The following is a 22177-nucleotide window of genomic DNA, read 5'->3' as shown; positions in this document are numbered from 1 at the left end:
GTTGATAAACATGGCAACAATTTCAAGCATTTACAACCCCTTTCCATCCTTAAAAACACAATGTAAAATTCAAGCATTTTATAAGCAGTAAGAACACTGCTTATAATATGGTGCGCCTTTTAGTACAGGAAACATGGTAGTTGTTTAATAGCTCAAACCTGCTGTGTCAGTAATCAATAGCCTGGAGCTGAAATTCCTTTCTTTTTGTTGGGATCAAATATTAATGCAAACTGCCTTTAAGGGTGTTCTATTTCAAGGTCCTCTTTATATATCCTTAGACGCATCTTTGCCACTGAGCATCTTTCCTGCGTCTTCTCCCGCTGCATTGGCTTCTAGATGTTTAGCTTAAGTTTAATAAGAAAGGCGTTGTCATAAAAAAGAACATCGGCATTGATGGCAGACCAAAATTATATGAATGGATAAATAAGTAAGCACAAACATATAAAATCTATATATAATTTCCCTAGTTATTTCAAATATTTCAATATATTGGTTTTATCATTTTTAAATACTTGAAAATATTTTACTTTTATTTGATTACCGTATTTTCCAGACTATAAAGTGCACCTAAAAACCAAACGTTTGACAGAAATTTGCAGATGTACCTTATAACCCAGTGCACATTATAGGCTAGAAAATATGTAAAATAAAATTGGAAATGCATCATAACAATGAGATGTTACTGATAAGTATATAGTTGACATAGACACTCAAAATAAGGAGAAAAGACATGAATGGATTTTGAACTTACAAGGAGAACAGGAGATAACTATACCAAAAAAAGCCCTCAAAAAGAGGACTTCCAAATCTGTTCTAAAAGCCCTCCCTGGAGCACTTTCTTTTTTATTAAATCTCATAGGCTACAAAAAGGAGATCTAAAGGGTGTGGCGATCAAAGAACAATAAAATTATTGACCGATAGTGACAATGAGTTAAACAGTAAATAATAGACAAAATTAACTGGCATCCTATGCAATTTCCTTTGCAGGTGTCCAATTTTAAAAATAGAATACATAACTAGGGGTAATTATTTATGAATGAATCCATCTTAGTTGGGAAACCAGATTTATAATTTGTAAAATTTGTTAATCCAACTTTATCCATTACAGTAGTTTTAATGTCATGCATCTTATAGTCCAGTGCACCTTGTATATTGACAAAAAAAAAATATATCACAAAATACTATTCCTGGAAGTCAAACTGTAATCTGGTGCGCCTTGTCATCTAGAAAATAAAGTATTTAGCATCTTGCGTCTTTTTCTGTTTCCATTTATATCGTTTTTGCACATTATCTTAACCATGTTTTTAACTGTTTTTGTTCGAAATGCAAACATTTTAGGGGTTTTAGTACGCCATAAAAAAGATAAAAGTTATATTTGTCATGCCTGCTTTCTATCAGAGGGAAAATCACTAAAGAAAACCACAAACTACAATGAAGTAATTAATCACTGGGGGATACATTTCCTCTCTATAAGGATCCAGTAAGTGTGTTTTTGTGCTCTGGGTCATCTCAAGCTGCTGCAGTTGCCGTCGCCATCTTACCTCCTGTCGATGTCGCCTAGCAACCAAAAACCGTCTCCCTTACTACTTGCGTCAGCAGCGCGTTCAACTTCCTTCCTTTGTAACTTTATTTACAAAACCAGATGGCTCACAGCGCATCGGCGGAAAATGAAATAAAATGCAACCTTTTACCCAACAACGGAGCACAATCACATTAAAAACTGTACATAAAAGTAAACATCATCTTGATAAAGGTTGAATCTTTATAAAGCTGTAATGGGTGTTATCAAATTATGTTCATAAACCAAACGCACATGTTTTTACAGATATTTCATGCAAGTGCACTGATAAACTGATTATTATGCATGTTACCGTTAGGCTAAAAAATATTTGGACAGTGACACGAGTTTTGCAATTTTAGCTTTTTACATTAACAAAATACAAATATATAAATAATATGGGCTTAAACTGCGCATCTCAGGTGCAAATTTCAGACTTTTCACATCCAAATCAGAGTAAGTGTTTACAAATTATTATACCCCCTTTTCAAGGGAACAAAATAAATTGTACAATTTATTTAAAGAGGGCTCTTTTTGACTCAGACGGCTACTCCCTTGTTGACCTGTCATCAATTAAGTAGTGAGAAGGTCTGGAGTTGATTGCCGGTATGAGGTTTTGCACTTGGAAGCTGTTGTTGTGACCACACATTATGCGTTCAAAAGAGCTCTCAAATGAGGTAAAGAAGAAGATGCTCACGAATAAAAAGAAGTAGAAATTCTGTTTTTTTTAATATATATATATATATATATATATATATATATATATATATATATATATATATATATTATATATTTTTTTTTTTTTTAAAATACAGTGGAACGAACCTCTGTTCTCGACCATAATCCGTTCCAGAACCCTGTTCGAAAACCGATTTGTTCGATCACCGAAATCATTTTTCCCATTAAAAATAGTGTAAATAGTTTTAATCCGTTCCAACACCCTGAATGTTTACCTTGAATGTTTAACGTAAACTAAAGCTAACCCAGGCTATTCGTACATTTGCGTTATCGTAATTTTCCGTACGAAAGATTACGCTAACATGAACGTGTAAAAAGAAAAAAATCTGGTCGTTTATAAGTCATTTAGCACCCGGGTCTGCACAACAAGTGGTGAGCGGTTCATTGGAAAGGGGGCTCCGTTCCAACACCCTGAATGTTTACCTTGAATGTTTAACATAAACTAAAGCTAACCCAGGCTAATCGTACGTTCGCGTTATCGTAATCTTCCGTACGAAAGATTACGCTAACATGAACGTAAAAAAAAGGATAAAGAAAAGAATTATGAATAGGATTTTTTAACTTTGTGGTGGTCAGCAGAAGGCGCAGGTGGACGGTGGGGTATTCCCTAGCAAAATCAGACACTCGCACACCTCCTTCATATTTTGCTATTATTTCTTTCTTAAATGCAATAGTTGTACGCACTACTTTTCTTTTTTCACCTGTAGCAACTTTGCTGCTTGCACTGACTTTCTTCGGAGGCATAATTAGGGGCTAAAACACTTCGTACACCTATATTAAAAGCGAAAGCAAAACGAAGCACGTCCGCACGCGATAACAGTTGGTCACGAAAAGAGCGATAATGCAGATAATGAATGAATGTTTACAGGGAGTGCAGAATTATTAGGCAAGTTGTATTTTTGAGGATTAATTTTATTATTGAACAACAACCATGTTCTTAATGAACCCAAAAGTCTCATTAATATCAAAGCTGAATATTTTGGAAGTTGGAGTGGGGCTTTTTTAGTTTTAGCTATTTTAGGAGGATATCTGTGTGTGCAGGTGACTATTACTGTGCATAATTATTAGGCAACTTAACAAAAAACAAATGTACTGTATACTGTTCATATTTTAGCTGTTATTCATTATTCATCGTCTTACTGCTGCAATGAAGAAATTTCCCCTTGGGAGACGAATAAAGGATTATTTTATCTTAAATTCATAAGAGTCAGCTCAAATGCTTGGGGAAGTCAAACCAACAGTTTGGTGAATTCTAGGGAAAAAGGAATGCACTGGTGAGGTTTGGTATTCAAAAAGACCTGGACAACAGCGACGGATACAGAGATATTGTTTCTGCTTAGATTCAGCCGAATGTGCGCTGAATCTGTGTAGCTGGACGATGACCCAGAGCATACAGCAGAAGCAACCGGGGAGTTTAGCAAAGAAGTGAAATATTCTGCAATGGCTGAGTCAATCTTAAGCTGATCGAGTATGAATTTCACTTGCTCAAGGTAAGGCTTAAGGCAGAAAGATCTACAAACAAGCAACAACTCAAGGCTGCAGCTGTACATGCCTGGTAAAGCATCGAGGAGAAGGAAACCGGGCGTTTTGTGTTGTCCATGGGTTCCAGACTGCAGGCAGTGATTGCCTCAAAAAGATTTGCAACAAAATATTGACAAAAAAACATTTTTGTTTAGGTTATCCTCAATTGTCCAATTACTTTTAAGCCCTAAAATGTGATGTGTTTGGAAAAACTGGAATACAATTTCATTGGCAGTCGGATTTTGTTGTTCAACCACTCCAACTAAGCATTACATTCTGCACTTGAATTCTGGCAAATATATTTCATTTAAAGTCCAATGTGGTTGCATGTAGAGCCCAACTTGTAAAAAATGTGCGTCTGTCCAAATATTTTCAGGTCTAACTGTATAAGTTTGCGTTTGGGCAGCTCGTGTTCGGTGGGGTGGAAAGAAAGGTTCTATATTTAACTCGACATTTGTGGGATGTTAAAAAAAACGGAGGGAGCTGACATTCCACATAACATCAGGAAGGAAAAGAGGTGGGCCCTTTTTTAAGCCGGCACTAGACCAACCGGGGAAGCAACTATTCATGTTATGCTATTTGTTAAACACTGAGGCATGAAAAGTTAATAAGCTCAATAAAAGAGACAAAATAGCTCAGACACAATCAGTCAATTCCTGGCCAGACTAACTGAAAGCTAGGAAGTTGACGTTATCTCGGTAAAAAGCGAAATTGTTTGCCACATGGAGAGATGCAGCCTGCTTACCTTAAAGCCCTGGGTACTATTTTGGGCATTTGTAACTATTATTACTAAAAACGCATCCCACTTATTCAAAAAAATGCACAGACCCAACACAAGCAGACAACCGAATCTAGCATGTGAACTCGCACTCAGTTGATAATGTCCAACAACAGGATGTCATTATTTTACTCTGGAGATTTGGAGAACACTCATCTGCCTGGCACAATATAAGAGCAGGAGAGAGCAGAAAATAGAGCCACTAATCCACACAGAGAGAAAAGAAATAAATGAAAATGCTTCTCCATTGTGTGTTGTTTCCATTTTGTGCCTTGGCATACACAAAAGGACACAATTTTGTTTTGAGTCCACCACAATATGAATGTTTTGGAAATACATAAAAGAACATGGACGGAATATTCTGTAGAGTTTATATTGTGACATGCAGATAAATCACTCATGGAACGGTTTGCTCTAAACTCGATATTTGAATTGAAATATCAATACTTATGATATGACATTTGTTTAACATAGAGCATAAACCGTTATATCTCGACTGACCCAGCACTGGGCGTAATTGGTTTTAACATAAGATGTATTTTTCGCTCTACCCATCTTTCTTGTGTTATTATCATTTTCCACATAATCGGATCAACTTTATGTTAAATTTAAGAAAAAAATCAATAATTACCAGACTAACCGACTATTCAGTGACTAGTTGACTATCTAAAATGCGGGGACGTTTTGACATATTGCCAGATTTTAGGCTTCAAACCTATAGATAGAACCTGAAAATATTTTCCAAGAATCAACAACATGTGAGACACAATTGTGAAAAGAAACCAAATTCTGACATTTTATATATAAAAAAAAAATTGCAAAGTAGGCGTTGCAAAAATAATTCCGTAACAACTATTTTTGTTCGATTGAAAAGGTTCATGGATTCCTCTATATCACTGGTGTCAAACAAGCCGGATCGAGCCCGCCAAAAGTCTTAATCCGGCCCATAAAACAACACTGAGAAAAGCGCAATAAAAGAATGAGCTGCAGTTATAAATATGTCCACTTGATGTCACCCAAGCCAGGCACCACTCGCAAAGCAACTGCAGTAGTAGTAGTAGTAGTATTTTTTTCCATCTCTGTCTCTCTCTTACTCTCTCTCCCTTGTTCTCTCTCTCTCCCTTCCTTTTTCTACATTTTCCCTCTCTTTTTTTCTCTCTTTCCCTTAAACCTACTATTCCGGCCCGCGTGAGTATTTTTTTCTAGCATGTGGCCCCCAGCTAAAATGAGTTTACACCTCTGTTTTATGTTAACAATTCTATACCACCATCATCTACACATATCAATAATGACAAGTAGTGTGTTGGTGAAAGCAGCAACATTTGATTGACATTAAATTATGGAAGTGTAAATCTGTACCACCGGTTGTTTAATGGTAAAGTGTTGGGGCTCTCACTGCCCCGAATTGGGTTTGATTCCCATTGCAAACAATATTTAGTTATTTTAATCAGTAATGCTTATCGACTTCAAAACCATTGCACTGTTATATGCCGAATAAACACGGTAGGTCTTCCTGTAGTCTACATTTCATGCGCCTTATAGTCCGGTGCGCCTCGTGTTTGAAAATTAAATGACAAAGTATCATATAAGGAGGGGTGCACCTTATCAAAAGGGGCACTTTATGGTGTGGAAAATACGGTCTATTGAAATTTTTCCTGAAATTAATTTCAATCAAAGGCAACCGCATCTAAATAAAAAAAAAACTCAACATGATTCAATTCCGACTCACCGACGGCCGGGGCGTCATATTCGTCCCCTAGCAGGATTTCAGGGGCAGAATACGCTAGCGATCCGCACGAAGTGTTGAGCTTCTTCCCCGGCTGAAACCTGTTGCTAAAGCCGAAGTCGGTGAGCTTGACCACGCCTTGTTTCTCGAAGAAAACCACGTTCTCGGGCTTCAGGTCCCGGTGCACCACGTGCAGTTGGTGGCAGTACGAGATGGCGTGTACGATCTGGGCAAAGTAACACTTGGAAACCTGCAGAGGGACACGCACACATTGGGGTGGTTCAATACAGGAGGGCAAAAATTCTATGTTAAGTTCTCACATTAATAAATGACTGACTTACAAAACAGTCAGACGTGTTTACTAGGGCCGCAACTAACGGCTATTTTAAATAGTTAACTAGTCACTGAATAGTCGGTTAATCCGACAAATGTTTTTTTCTTAAATTTAGCATGAAGTTTATTTAATTATGTGGCAAATGATTATAACACAAGACACACGGGTAGAGTGAAAAATACATCTTCCATTGATCATACTGTGGATTTGTCCAAAAATAACATAAAAATGCCTATCTGAAACCAATTAGGAACAGTGCTCATTCAGTAGAGATATAAAGCAATTTATAAACCTCTGTTTTTTAGATCAAGGCAAATAAATGTTAAATTAAAATCAAGTAAACGTTCCTGTAAAACCAAGTACAGGCTCATTTGCAGCAGTAGAACAGTAAATAACACAAACATGATGTGCATTTTGAGTGCACCGTAGATAAAGCTAGGAGGTAGAGCGCTCGTCTTGAGACCGAGAAGTCAGAGGTCTGATTGCAGGCTCCTCCGAGTTAAATGTCGAAGTGTCCAAGACACTGAAACCCGCATGCCCCCGATAAGCAGTTAGGCACCTTGCATGTCTTTCGTCGCTATCGGTGTGCGAGTGTTTGTGGATGGGTGAGTGTAAAGCACATTGTAAAGCGCTTTGGGAGGTCTTCAGTGACTTGTATTCATGGAGAGATGCCCTACTCTCTTGGAAAAAACATGTCTGCCGCCAATGGCATTCGGTGTTAAGCATCTCTTTAATCGATTTTTGCCGACAACGTCGACAATTGTTGCAGCCCTAGTGCTTACATGAAAAAAAAATGTCCGTTCATGACCTGACAGCTAGGCCACTAGCAAGATTGAATTGAGATTAATTGGCTGTACGGATTAGTGATAGCTATTAATAAGAGAGTTATTTGAAATTACTCTGTAAAGTAGTCATTATATGGGTTGGATATTGTTTTTTTCCATATTACAATTAGTACAATTACTTAAGTCTTGAAATATGGCCACATTTAGGCAAGAAATCGTACTCACCCATGCTTCGTATTTGTGTTTTCTCAAGTCTCAAAGATTAAAAGTGGTGCTGACCCAAGTTATAACGCTTCTTTTTTCTTTAACGATTGCTACAGTCACAGTTTTGTCCCACGTCGTTATGGTGACCAAAGTCCAACAAGTCATTGGCATAGTATATAGGCTCAGTATATAGGGCAGAGTATACAGTTGCTCATTGCATGGCGCAGGGCCATTTTTAAGGAGAAAATGACATAAGAAAAGGCTTTAGGATCTATCGCATCATTACACTGTTTTCGAGGTGCCACATATTGGAACGTTGCAACAGAGCATTATGGGAAAGAATTTAATCAAAACAACGTTGTTTAACATGGTACCGTGAATAAAAAAAGGGTGATGATGAGATAAAGTGTAATGCCTTTCCCTGTGACATAAATAACTCTAGTGGTCTAGACCACAACGATCCGGGTTTGATCCCAGTTGTGAGAATTTATGACACAATGTTTGTGACCTACAATACTTGATATGAGCTGTGAAAATTAATTACAATTTTATAATGATGTTTCATCACAAAGGGGTGCGCGTTATACACTAATACATATGGTGCTTACTTAACTCTTGAAATGAGGACACTTTCAGCCAGATACTGTATTCGCCTACTCCCGAGTACAATAATCCCTTGCTGTACCGCAGTTTACTTTTTGCAGTTTTGTTACTTGGAGTGAAAGGGGTGACTTGGAGATACAACTTGTGGAAAAGTGCTTAATTCGGGACAGTTGTATTCTAACCATCACGGGGACCTGGCGCAACCAAGGATAACCGCACGCTAGCCTGCAGCTAATCAGCTGCTCTTTAAATCTGTTTATATCAATGAAAGGAGAAGCCCTCCAATTTCGTTGTAGTTTTTTATAATGACAAAGACCATTCCTTTAACGGCAATTCTGTGTGTTTATCAGTAGATCTATAGTTGTTATTTTCTTACAGTTGTACACTCTAGTCACTAGTCAGTAAATACCTTATCTTGAGGTAAGTTTGACCCGTTGGGGTTTTTATGAAGGGGCATTACTACTTTGCGATTTTCATGTTTCGCACGGGTGTCTGGTCCCCATTAACCGCGATAACCGAGGTAATACAGTATTTGTGTTTAGTTCATCTCCTCAACCACAATGCAACTCACTTCCTCGCTGAGGCCTCCCTCGTGCTTCATGATGCAGTCAAACATGTCTCCGCCGTCCCCGAGTTCCAGGATGAGGTAGAGCTTGGTGGCCGTGTCGATCACCTCGTACAGGCGCACCACGTTGGGGTGCTGCACCAGCTTCATGCATCGCACCTCTTGGAAAAGGTGGCCCCGTGCCACCTGGTCCAACTTGGTCTTGTCAATCACCTTCACTGCCACCTGAGAAGTCACAGAGGTTAGACAAAAAGAGCACACACACACAACCCAAAGAATTTTTTGTGTAGCAGCCGTTTTTAAACAGACCTTCTCTCCAGTGAAAACGTGCCGGGCAAGTTTGACCACGGCAAAGTGTCCGCGGCCCAGCGTCTTGTCCAGGTCGTAGAGGCCGGCGATCTTCCCGTCATGGTGACGTTTGAGGCCCGCCATGGCCTCTGGCGGAGCGCTACTGGGAAGACTGGGAGGAGTGGTTTCCTGTCACCCTCTGATCCCTCCGTCAGACGTCCATCTTCTCTTTCCTTTGGCTTGACTGTCGGCTGAGGTGTGTCACTACTGGGGAAGAGGCTTCAAGTGACAACGGCAAAATCCTTACTTTGGTCCCATCCTGTCAGGCTCTATGAGATAAAAAAAACAAGTGATACATTGATAACATGGTTCATATTAGGGGTGGGAAGGTACGCTTCGGTCACGATTTAATTGTATCACGATACTAAGGTGTCGATTCGATTCCTCAAGTATTGCAATTCGATATAAATGATGATTGCAATTTGATTTTCTCTCCTAAAAAAACAAATGAATTAAATCATACAATTTTGGGACAATAAACCATGAATGATGTTCAAACAATACCACATTATGTGATTTGTTTATGTCAGAGATGGGCAAACTCCGGCTACATGCGGCCGAGGTTTGCTTTTTCATAGGGCCAGTTTTGGTCATGTCTAGCTGAGTCTTCCCCAAAACTGTATGAAATTAAAAAAGTGTCCGTACTTGGGATCTAAAATTTATGGGCGCCGGCTTTAGTTGATGTGCTCGTATCTTCCATCTTCTTTTTCTTTCACACATTTTAACGCACCGGATATGATGTCACAAAAATCAATTCTGAGGGTAAACGTCCATTTTAAAAATTGTCAAAAATAATATCACAATACATGCATAAATCGATTTTTTTGTCACACCCCTAGTTCATACACGTTTCTGTGGCCAAATTTAGGCACATTTTAGAGATTTCAAAGCAGATTTTCCAAATTTTCCAGTACAATTAAAAAAATTATTATTTTTCTAAGCCACAAAATCTGCGATTTACATATGAGATTTTTCATGGTGCATTTGTCAAGGCATATGATTTTTAGATTTTGAGTAAATCGCTAATATATTTGTGGATGTGTGTGTAAGTATTTTTGAGACAAATCTCTCCCCATATAGGTGTTGGATAAAAATGACAATAATATGCAGCTTACATTTTCAGTTGAGGGAAGTCCTTCCCATTACAACGCTACCTTAATTTTTTGCATGTCCCATTAGAAATGCCCATCATTGATTCGTAATCCTTGAACTGATACACATTTCAATATTTAGGTGTACCATGCATCTGTCTGTAAACGCAATACAAATGAATGCTCACTGCCGTTAATCACGAGGCATTAAGAAATGCAATGGCAAAGTGAAGCCACCAGAAAGGAGTGTTTTCATGATAATTATTCATACAGTAGGTAATGGTAATTTGTAGCTCAAGTTCAAATCTCAACAGAATTACGGTCGTAACCAATACATTTTGCTGCAGTCCCTGCTAAGCAGAATATTTCACAAGTTAATAATGCTACGAATGATAACATACATTGTGTGGAAAACCATTTAACTAAATTTAAGGGCTATTGCTCTTATATTTGGACAATTTCCTGTGGGACACTAGAATACATTTCAAGCTGGTTGAGAAACACAGTAGTAGCGTATTAAGTTGTATCTGTAGTTTGTTTCTAACAAGAGAGCAGAAAATAAAAATCTTAAACCGCGTCAGTGCCACCACTGATGACAGTTAGTGGTGAATGAATACTCCAACCAAGTCAAAATTTAATGTGCAAACTGAAAAATAAAATGAAAATTGAATCTTGACCTGTAAAATGTATTGCCCTAAAACATTTTTAGAATGCAGATTTCTCTTCTGTTAACAATAATCCTGACTAAATTACCGTTTGTGGCCATGATGCATGCCATTTCCGCATTTTAACTTTTTATAATAGCAGCAGCCTGTGAGACTATAAAATGCACTCAACATTCTTGGGGTTTTTTAAGCATGCAAAGTGATTGCTGCGATTCATACAAGTCTCAGGTACAATATTATCAGGTATGTTTGGTATTGTATACAGCCTTCATTGTTATTACCAATATCATTTAGATGAGCGGGTTAAATCAGACATTATCAAGTTACACGCTCATATTTTCCTGTCAACATCGCATTCATCAGTGGTCAGCAACCACAGGGCCCTAGACCAGTACCAGGCCTCGGGTCATATGGTGCGGGCCGCACAAAGAAGTAAAAAGTTAAAATACTGATTTTTCATTTATACCATGTTCTTTCATGTATGCACACATTTTTTTCACCCCCAAAAACTTCAAACTTTGGGTGTGCGTTATACACAAGCTTCACAGTACCATATTACTGTACATGTATTTGATTAGCAAATACCACAGACCATATTTGCTTAGCATTGGATGAAACAGGAATCAAACCCAGATCGTGGCGGTGGGCGCGCTGAACCCTACCACAAGATCACTAGGGATGTAGATGACATAGGAAAAGAGATTAGATTTTATCTTGTTACCACACTATTTTTACTCACAATGCCACTTCATACAACGTTGTAATGGAACAGTATTGGAAAGAGTTCAGCCAAAAACAATATTGTATGAGGTGGTACCGTGAGTAAAAATAGTGTGATGATGAGATTAAGTCTAATGCTTTTTCCTATGTCATCTAGATCCCGAGTAGTCCAGTTAATACAGGGTGGATTTAGGCGTTTTTTTCATCATTATTATTATTATTACTTAGTGTCATTATTGGACCTGACCGAGAGAATATTGTCAGACATTAAACCGGTCCGTGGTACAAAAAAGGTTGGGGACCACTGCCGTACATAGGTCAAGTCTGGCAAAAGAGTGTTCTGCATTCTTAAAAAGGAGTCACAGAAGACCAGTACAATAAGGCATTGTGAGAAACGCAATTCCATTACATACATAAATAAATTACTAACAAACCTGTATCCACTGACTTGGATTTATTTCTCAAACTCCAACAATAAATTCCATAATTATTTCAATCATGATTTCACACTTTCATTTCAGATCAGAGTAATACTTTAAAAGTAGATACACATGTGCATACAATCTAAAAAATATGGGTACCTTCCGGTTGTTTATGACACCACGTACCATGATAGCAGTTCAACAGAAGAATAGTCCTGGTAATGATGTCAACTTAAAAGGAGACTTTTTAAGCTGTCTTTATTCCGGTAACCGAAATCATGGGGAAAAAAAGACTCTCCCTGTCTGCAAGACGTGCCCCGTTCCTGGCATACTTGCTGCTTCGATAGCGCAATAACGCCTGTGGGCGGGAGGAGGCGACTGAAATTCCGGACTTCCTGCGTGCTAAACCAATGCAGAGTGTGCAGCAGGCACGCCAAGTGCGGGCCTGGAACATTCCTGCAAGGTGATCCACACCTAGGTGTGCCCACGCTCACCTAAATTCATAGAAACATTGGGACAAAGAGGAGCCGTTGCCAGGGAGTGCGCCTTTATGCGGAATAGATTCTTAAGTCATGGTAGGCAGGAAATACAGCCCATATGCAGCAGCCTCTCGACACCTTAATACAGTGGCACCTCTTTATACATGCACCTCTCAAACACAGTTTGTTTGCTTTTTGAATGAATATCTACCTTGCTATACGGAGGAAAATCCAGTTAAAAAGCAGTCCCAGAGGATAACAATAAAGAACACTGGTGACTGCTTAGCACCGCAGACTAGTGCTGTAAAATTGTTTTGTGCGTCAGTCATTTAAAGTTAAATTGACTTAAGTGCAATCTTAGGTGTAAATGCTCTACCTGTCAACCGCCACCAATTGCTCCCCTTGAATGATGCCAAATCCACATAATTAACCTCAAAAACACAACAAGGCACTTTCTCACTGCAGGACAGATTAAGTAGAATACCGCAACCATAGAAGCAGGAAACAATGACGTTGTCGTCTGCTATTAGTGACAGAGACAATCAGAATTAGAGCAGATATGGGCAACACGAGATCGTTTTTTTTTATTTTCCTGTATAAAATTGTTATACTGTGTACACCATGTGAAATGATCCAAAAGTGTGTAAAACATGAGGAAAGGTATAATTTAATGAGGTATGTGATCTACGTTACTCCTCCTTGTACAACTGAACCGCCGTAGTGAAAAACAGTTTTAAAGTGCGATGTCCCGGTTTTATGTGCAATAACCTGCCCGGTTTTAAATTAAATGCCCCCCCTTTTTTTTAAGTGCAACCAGTTAAATGCAATATCTCGGTTGTGTACAGCTTTCATTTTAAATGTTGCTGACTTGGGTTCCAAACAGTAGCAGAAGAAGTGTTCCGTTTTATTTTTGTCCTGTTATATATTTTTACGTTGTACTCTTTATTTTGACTTTGACTTCATTTCCATAATATTGAGCAAATGGAAGGTATTTCAGTTGATATGTTGACTTTGTCAGTTGCGTAGTTTTTATAGTAGATGTAAATACTTTATAGTAGAGGTTAATAGTTTGTATGTGTCTCTTTAATAGTTTTTATTAGAGGGAGGATATCGGACACGGACCCGGACTGAAATAAAATGTCAGTCATTAAGTCAGGGTCGGGCTGGGCTTCTCTATCGCACTTACTTTTACTCAGGTAATTATTTGAATGATTACTTTATACTTCTACTTGATTAATATTATTCTGAAGTAACAGTCATTTTTGGCACTGCATTTCGGCACTGCACGTACTTCTGCACCGATGTTCACACTTGATTTTAGGGCCGGAGCCCAATGTCAACTCCAAGATGCGCTTTGGAACCCCGCGTACTTCAGCCAAAGTGCGCACTGTGGCGCCTAAGTGCAGCTTTGGGATGACTTTGGGCTCTGTCCCTCAAATCAAGTTAAGCAGTCAAGTTTTAAGCAGGTTCGGGTTGGGTTAGATTGGATTTCCTTAGGCCCAATTTTACCTCTAGTCTTTATATTGTATATTTTTTCCAGCTGGAGCGCTACCGTAATTTCGTTGTAGCAATACAACCATAATAAAGGTGATTTAAATACTGAACCGCCCCCTCTTCCTTCGCAGCATGCACGCACATTTGTTACAGCACTCATAATAAACCCAATAACCGTGAAAACCGAGGGATCTCTCTTTATACGGTCTATATAAATTAAGCATGTTATGCCTTCCTTATAATGCTTGGATAAAGCTCTTCTTTGCAGCTGCAGACATACCGTCTAATATGGCTGTTTCCACATTTTGGATTGACAACCCCTGAACTAGGTCATGCAATGAATTGAGGTGCCACCTTACTCACAGAGGGGAAAAAACGTCTATCAGACTTGAGCGTACAGGAGTATCTAATGCTGTGGAATGTTAAGTGAAGCATTGCACATGGCATATAACGTGTGGTCAGTGACAGTCTTGGCGTGTGCAAGCATGTGTTGCCTAAATCTCTCCTTGTTACCTAATGAGGTGTAGTGTGGAAGCACTCGCATACATTAAGTAGTTGACGTAGCACCTCCAAAGTTCACTGCAGGAATCTGTTGCGTAAAGAAAGCGGATTTACAGTATACAAGAGGCACGTCAAACAAACGGCCCTTTGGATGATAATCTAGTCAGCCGTTAAGTTCTGAGTATGTAAAATAAAAATAAAAAAATAAAAACCTGTTTTTATTAAAAGGTAGGATTTTGGAATAAATACAAACCAAATGATCGTTTCAGTCACTGGAAGGTGTAAAAGAGCTTACGTCCATTACGGTATCTTGTTAAAGACACCATTGTGCAGTATTTTCTCAGGTACAGTAACCCCAGACTAGTAGTTTGATATGATGTTATTGTCACTGCTGAAACTCTTGTATTTTGTATTTCTATTTATTTCAAAGCAGTATGAAAATTGAGGCAAGCACATTTTTTCATAGCTCACACTTAAATTGGTTTACGATTGTGATCAGTTGGTACAGATGTTAAGCGGCATTTACTCAAACGTTAAAAGAAACAAATTGTTAACACATTCAATACCAAACATGAAGATAATTTGTTTCCATTGTTCATGAATAAATGTGTTTATAATGTGATTATAATATGTAGGGTAGGGGGGCAAATATAGGCTGAATGATAAAGCATAGGACTGAAAAACGAGGCTAAATATTTGGCATTGACATTTTTTTTTCAATGATGCAGACTACCCGAGAACAGAAAGTCTGGATCCGGCCCCGGAGCCAATTAGACATGCCCGGCATACATTTATGTATAAAAACACTGGGTTAAAAGGGACATTGTGTGTCAATTGACAACTAGATGTTGCTTTATTGTGTTGAGCAAACAAAAACTAGATCCAAAACAAGATATAGATATAAACTAGAGATCCAAAGTGATCACACCAATTAATTTTTTAATTTTTTTTTTTTTGCAGAGCCTTTAGCAAGCTTTTTGATTTTTGGGTACCCATAGTAGCAAGATGGCGAACAATCATGTCAGCTTCCTCTAGGTAAGGATCACTATATGTCAAATAAATTCAAATGTCTCTATGTTTTTAATATTTGAATGCCAACTGTCACTGTAACGTGCAGTGCAACCAACAACAAGTGCTACAAAGCACAAGGAAGAATACAAACTATGACACTGGTCACCAACCGTCTTGAGGCCGAGCGCTACTCTTTTTGTTACCGATTGGCACGAAGGGCTACTGGTTTAATATGCAATTCTAAAATAACATGTTATTGCTATGGTGTTACTATGTTATTACCAGGTTGTAATTAGGTTAAAAAGGGGCTGTCAACTCCGCATGCATGTTTAACTGAAATCCAACTGACATTGCAATGTGACCTAGTGCCAATGTGCAAGACACTGCGGGCTTTTCAATGCTTTATAGTTCCATGTAAATGTGTTTTTCCCACTTTGTTATTTGAGTGAGGCGAGGTAATGTATGCACGCATGATGCTAAAACACTCACCCATTTATTTTAAAAATTGTGTACACTAGACCACCATTGAGCTTGAAGTGCTCTCTATTGCATTTTACAGGTCAACTCAATTGGGGAATCCCAAAGTAAATAGTGGTCAGCAGACAGCAACCCTAACAAGGCTCCACAGAAGAGGGGACGGTTTTCTTAAAGCCCCAGTGTGTAATATTCGACCACTAAATGGCACTGCATTGTCTAATGCGGACAGAAACCAGTGCCAAATGCAACAAAATGCCGTAAAAACATGGCGGCGACTTCTACATAGGAATTTGACTATACAAAAGAAATATAATTTTTTCGACCTGTGATCCGTTAGAAAAATGAACATGTATGTTTGCCTAGTATTCAAAACCATGTTTTTTCTGAATGAAAGTTTTTGTGCCAGTAGGAGGCACTAAATATCACACACAGTCCCTTTAAAGTTAGAGCATGTCACTATGATTAAGCAGTAACGAAAAATACAGCACTTTTCTTTTCAAATCAGAAATCGCATTAAAAAATTACAAAACTGGCCTGAAAAATTGCAAATAAGGTTTTGTTTTTTTACAAAATCATGCAGCTCTACGGTCAACCAAGTTAGAAAACACAATTCCGAGAAAATCACAACTCATCCCTGGGCTACTAATGTGATCTTATGGAGCTAACTGGACCCCTGGACTACAGAGACAAAGTGACCCAAGCACACTTTTTTTCTCATTGGTTTTCCACGAGCTTTCCACAGGGTTCTTGGTTTTTAGAGGTACCCGTAGCAACAGGATGGCAGGCAATCGTGTCATGTCAAATAATTGCTCATTTCTTAACCTTTTGAATATTCACAAAAAATGAACGGATATATATGATAACACGTGCATTTTTGCTTAGGTGTTTAAATAAATAGCTATTTTTCTAATATACAAAGTTTTTTTGTACCACTCGGAGGTGCTAAAAATACACACTGTACCTTTAAGGACTGCAAACGATACTCCCGACAGGCGCCGCTATTATATCATTATTTGTGACAAGGATAACAAACATTTAACAGAGTTACATTATTTAATCGGAAGAAAAAAGGGATATCGTCGAAGGCAAAGATGACAAACTGAGCTTCAGTGCTAACAACTTTCCATCCTTTTGCACAAAACCAACAAAAGTAAATATTTCAGTAGCACGGCCGCACATCGACAAAGAACGGCAGAGAAGACTTGTCGAATGTGGCGACATCAAAAACACAAATCATTGATATTAGCGATTGTTTTCTTTGAGTTTTGTTGTTGACGTAGCACAAACGTACTGTGATAACACACGAGAAGGAGTGGTGGCGAGCGCAAAAAATGGCCGGAATATTTCATGGAAACGTGCTCAAGTCCTTTTCCATTATCGCAGACCGCAGAGCATCTTGAGATACGTGCACTAATACACATTTCCGAGTGCCCGGTTTAGGTGTAGCGTGCATCTGTCCGCTTGGACCCGGCCCGTAGGGGGCGATGACGCTTCGTAGGACAATGCCCTACAAACTACTGCCAGCTGCAGTCAACCATGAGTGTCGAAGAAATACAACGGTGGAGTGAAGCCACCAGAGAAAAGCAGGGTTCCTATAGCTCGAGGTGAGTTCAATTCAAGACTATGGGACATTTTTTAAGCCCTTTTGAAATCAAAGAGACCATGTCGACAAAAGAAAAGCTTTTAGCCATAGCAAACTTGACATTTAATTGTCACTTAACCATGGTCCTAAGTAACTCTGTCTGAAGTTGCTATGTGTGTTGTGGGTAGACCTAAGACATACGTCTGCTCTGAAAGGCCCGACTGAAACCACATCACCGAAGGTAAAGCGCTCACCCTGGGAGCAAGAGGTCGCAGGTTCGATTGCCGGGTTATACGTCGAAGTGTTTGGGCAAGACACTGAATCCCTAATGCCCCCGATAAGCAGGCCCTGCATGGCTGACGCTGCTATCGGCATGTAAAGCGCTTCGGGAAGTCTTCATTGACTTGAAAAGCGCTATACAAATGCAAACCATTTACATTTACATTTGATAGTACCGTTATTGTGGTCACGCCATTTTGCCACCAAAATAAACCGTGGATTTTTTTAAACTAAACAATTGATAAATGTTCCCAAATATTTTCGAATATAAAACTTAAACGTGTGTTTTAAAGACTTTCAAAAATGAGATTTAAGATGATTGATCGCCAATTAAGGCCTTATTTTTGAGACTAACGAATTCAATGCCTTTCCGAGCATCGGCGGGAACCCTGAGAAAGCCAAGTCGACATCATGTTTAAGCCGACGTATTGAGCAACACGGCAACAATTTCAAGCCTTTACGAGCACTTCACCCAAAAGTCATAAACCTTTTAATATTTGAAAACACAACATTGAAATGTAAGCATTTAAGGATTTCAAACAGCCATAGGAAACCCGTTTTATGCTCAAAGACTAATTTTGGGGGATGTGTGTTATATTCCGGTGCGCTTTATAGTACAGAAACTACGGTTCTTGATGTTGAATAATTTGCCTGTCCCTATAAAATGGACATAGGTTTTCTATGGATTGTACCGAAATGGTTTAAATGGGATGCTTATTTTTCATTTCTTGTAAGAATCTGCAGTACGTATGATAAAATATTCATTTCTCACAGTACCCAATTTTTGTGTTTATTATCATTTACCACATCACAAAATCAACTTCCAGAAAAAAAAATTAATAATTGTTTCAGTAGTCGGTGACTCGTTGACTGTTTAAAGCCCCAGTGTGAAATATTGGACTACTATACGGTACTGTAGTGTCTAATGCGAACGAAAACCAGTGCCACGGGCCACAGGGTAGCAGCAAGATGTCAGATAAACATGGCGGCGACTTTAGGGTAGGGATCCACTATGTACCCCCTGAGCTACTGGGGGGGGCAGTAGCTCTGGGGGTAGAGCGCTCGTCTTGGGATCAAGGGATCGTCTGTGTTACATGTCGAAGTGTCCTTGGGTAAGACACTGAACCCCAATACCCCCAATAAGCAGGTTAGCGCCTTACATGACTGCATGGCCGCTATTGGGAAATGTGGAGCACATTGTAAAGCGCTTTGGGAAGTCATTGACTTGAAAAGCGCTATATAAATGCAGATCATTTCATTTAATGTAAAAGAAATACTAAACTATCTACCGATTATTTTTTTTAAATAAATATTAAGGTTAGTGTGATAGTTCATGTATTTTGCCAAGTATTTCAATCAATGTAATTGTATTTACTGAACGTTGTTTGTACCACTAGGAAGCACGGATTATTACACACTGTCCCTTTAATGATGCATTTTATTTAAAAAAAAATAGCGGATTTTATCCTTAGTATGATTCCTCAAAAAGCGATGTATTTATCAGTGAACAAATATTTTCTGTTTATTATCAGTTACCACATCGTTTGTAGTCGGTGACTAGTCGCCTATTAAAATAGTAGTTAGTAGCATCCCGAGTGGAAGCTAGTGCGGATGGTCAACAACAACAAAAGCGATTTTCTCCAAGCGTCAAGCCGAAAATAGTGAAGAAATTGAACGCTAACTAGTCGAACATGCCCCACTCCCCAAATAAATCAACCGGGCCCGACGGAACCAGCAGTGGCCTTAAACGCAACACTTACCGTGGACAGAAGAGGAAGCCAGTCAAGCAGTCGGCCAGTCCGCTCTTCGATTCTTCCCGTCTGCCTATAACTACGGCAAGGCCGCGCTGCTCCAGCCGCTGGAAACTGCGGCTTTCGACGACGTTCCGACCCACCAACTTTAGGATGATGGAAGCGAAGCGGAGAAATTGGGAGCAAAGCGAGGTTTTAAACCCGAAGCGGCCATGAAAAATCAACGTTCAAGCGTCTCTCTCTGTCGGGCACACACATTATCGCTCGCCCCAGTCCTCTTCGTTGGACTGTGTCAAGCACGGATGTGGTTAGGGCTAAAAACAGGAAATCGATTGCTTGTCGCTATCAAAATAAAATCCGCTACCATAAGTGGATCTTCAGTGTAGTGCAGGGCTCCCCGACCATTTTCAAGCGCTCAGCTACTTTTTGTTAGACTCTCAGTTTAATATGAATTTCGGCAATAGAAACTTAGCTAGATGACTTGCTAACTAGCTAAAGGATAGCTCATACCTGTCAACCTCCACAGCTCCATCCCCGTACAAACTGTCGTATTTTCCCCTACAAAATACAAAATAATCGTACACCATATTTTTTTTCGGAATAATGCATGATGGAAAATCCCCAGGCGGCAGACACATGCGTGCAGTGGCATCAAACTGCTCGCTTCGTTTGCAACGAAAAAAAACGACACAGAGATAGAGGCTACCGCGGCCAACTCGTTTGACTTGATTGATTTGCCTTTTTCGTGATACGACTATCATAAATTTGCGTTTTTCCGTACAGATTTTCTTAAAATGCATAATAAACGTACTTTGTACGAGAAAAACGTACAGGTTGACAGGTATGGTAGCTAGAAAGGAAAACGGGTAAAAAACTTAAAGTGAGCTAGGTAGCTAACCAAAAGTCAAGTCGAGTTATATTTATTTGTGTAGCCCTTCTCAAAGGGCTGTACACAGGACAGACTATTATGACACCATCCCCTGATCTAAAACCTACACGAGGGCAAGGAAAAACTCAAAAACCTCAGCATAAAAACGAATCTAATAGCCTGATAGAAAGTATAAAAAAAGTTAGCTAGAAAGGAGGCTAAGGTTTAGCTTAATAACTAGCGAAAATATTTAAAATGTTAGCAAGATAGCATGAGAGAAATGTAAAAGTTAGCTTGATAGCTTAATAAATAGCTAACTAAATAGCTGGATGGAACTTAATAACTGGCAAAACGGTCAAACGTTAACTAGATACCATGCAACAAATGTAAAAATCCAGTTAGATAGCTATAACGGTAGGAAGAGAGCTAGCTAAAAGGCTAAAAAGGTAGCCAGATACCTTCCAAAAAAATTCTCATTTTTTTGATCTTTCTCTTTATTAAAATCAATAAATTTTGTTTTTTTTGTATTTCCTGTAAAAAAAAACGGTAGAAAAGAGGTAGAAGCCATCCAAATAGCAAGAAAGAAAGCTAAAAACAAAGCTAGCTAGCTGGTTTGAAACAAGGCCAAAATTCAGCTTGATAACGAGCAAAAAAGGTCAAATGCTAGTTAGATAGCATGCTTTAAAAATGTAAAAAGCGAAGTATACAGCTTTCCAAGTATCTAAAAAGGCAGGAAGACAGCTAACTAGCTACATAGCTAAAAATGTAGCCACATAGCTAGCTAAAAGAGTAAAAATACATCTAAATAGCAAGATGAAAATCTAAAAACAAAGCTAGCTAGCTGGTTTGAATCGAGGCCAAAATTTAGCTTGATAACCGGCAGAAAAGGTAAAATTCTAGTTAGATAGCATGATTTCAAAATGTAAAAAGCGAAGTATATAGCTTTCCAAGTATACAAAAAGGCAGGAAGATAGCTAACTAGCTACAAAGCTAAAAATGTAGCCACATAGCTAGCTAAAAGAGTAAAAATATATCTAAACAGCAAGATAGAAAGCTAAAAACAAAGCTAGCTAGCTGGTTTGAATCGAGGCCAAAATTTAGCTTGATAACTTGCAAAAAAGGGTAAAATGCTGGTTAGATTATCACGACCAGTACAAGCAGGGGTACAAAAAGCGCAACATTTCACACAACGCTTTATTAGGGGCATCAGGGAAGTCAGGGCGAGAAGGAAAAGATAGCAATCAGGAAGCCACGGATCGGGGATCGATACAGAATCAGGATACGGATAGCCGGGACGAAATAATGGAGCTTGGATCGGGGATCAATACAGGAAACAGAATCAGGATACGGATAGCCGGGACAGGAGAACGGAGCATGGATCGGGGATCGATACAGGAAACAGGTCGGGATCAAACCGGGAGCCAGAGTAAAAAGTGCTTGCCTTGCATGCGCTGAGGTTCGCAGACGGACTGACCAGGAGTGAATGAGAATGACATGTTTAAATAGGAGGAGAACTAATTAGGGAATGAGTGGCAGCTGGGGCTGAATGAGTAGGCGCAGGTGAGAGCAATTGGCAAATCATGACATTGCTAGCTTGCTTAAAAAATGTAAAAAGCAAGCTATTTAGCTTGCTAAATAGCTAAAAAGGCAGGAAGATAGCTAGTTCGCTACAAAGCT

At 39.0% G+C, this 22177-nt stretch overlaps 1 protein-coding gene across 1 annotated transcript in view; it reads right to left on the bottom strand.

Moving 5' to 3' along the window:
• The window catches only part of snrka (SNF related kinase a), a 41081-nt gene extending 21142 nt beyond the window's left edge, over positions 1 to 19939 (bottom strand). The window contains exons 1-4 of the mRNA XM_088328934.1: positions 19642 to 19939; positions 9122 to 9429; positions 8819 to 9037; positions 6325 to 6571 (exon numbers count right to left, since the gene is read on the bottom strand). Coding sequence (XP_088185060.1) covers positions 6325 to 6571; positions 8819 to 9037; positions 9122 to 9244 — 589 coding nt within the window. The 5' untranslated portion in view covers positions 9245 to 9429; positions 19642 to 19939. The remainder of the gene's footprint in view (positions 1 to 6324; positions 6572 to 8818; positions 9038 to 9121; positions 9430 to 19641) is intronic.
• Positions 19940 to 22177: the final 2238 nt, after the last annotated feature.

The sequence above is a fragment of the Urocampus carinirostris genome, chromosome 2 (assembly GCF_059441175.1).
Source record: "Urocampus carinirostris isolate Australia breed hairy pipefish chromosome 2, RoL_Ucar_1.0, whole genome shotgun sequence".
NCBI lineage: Eukaryota > Metazoa > Chordata > Actinopteri > Syngnathiformes > Syngnathidae > Urocampus > Urocampus carinirostris.
This window is presented reverse-complemented; position numbering and strand designations above follow the sequence as displayed.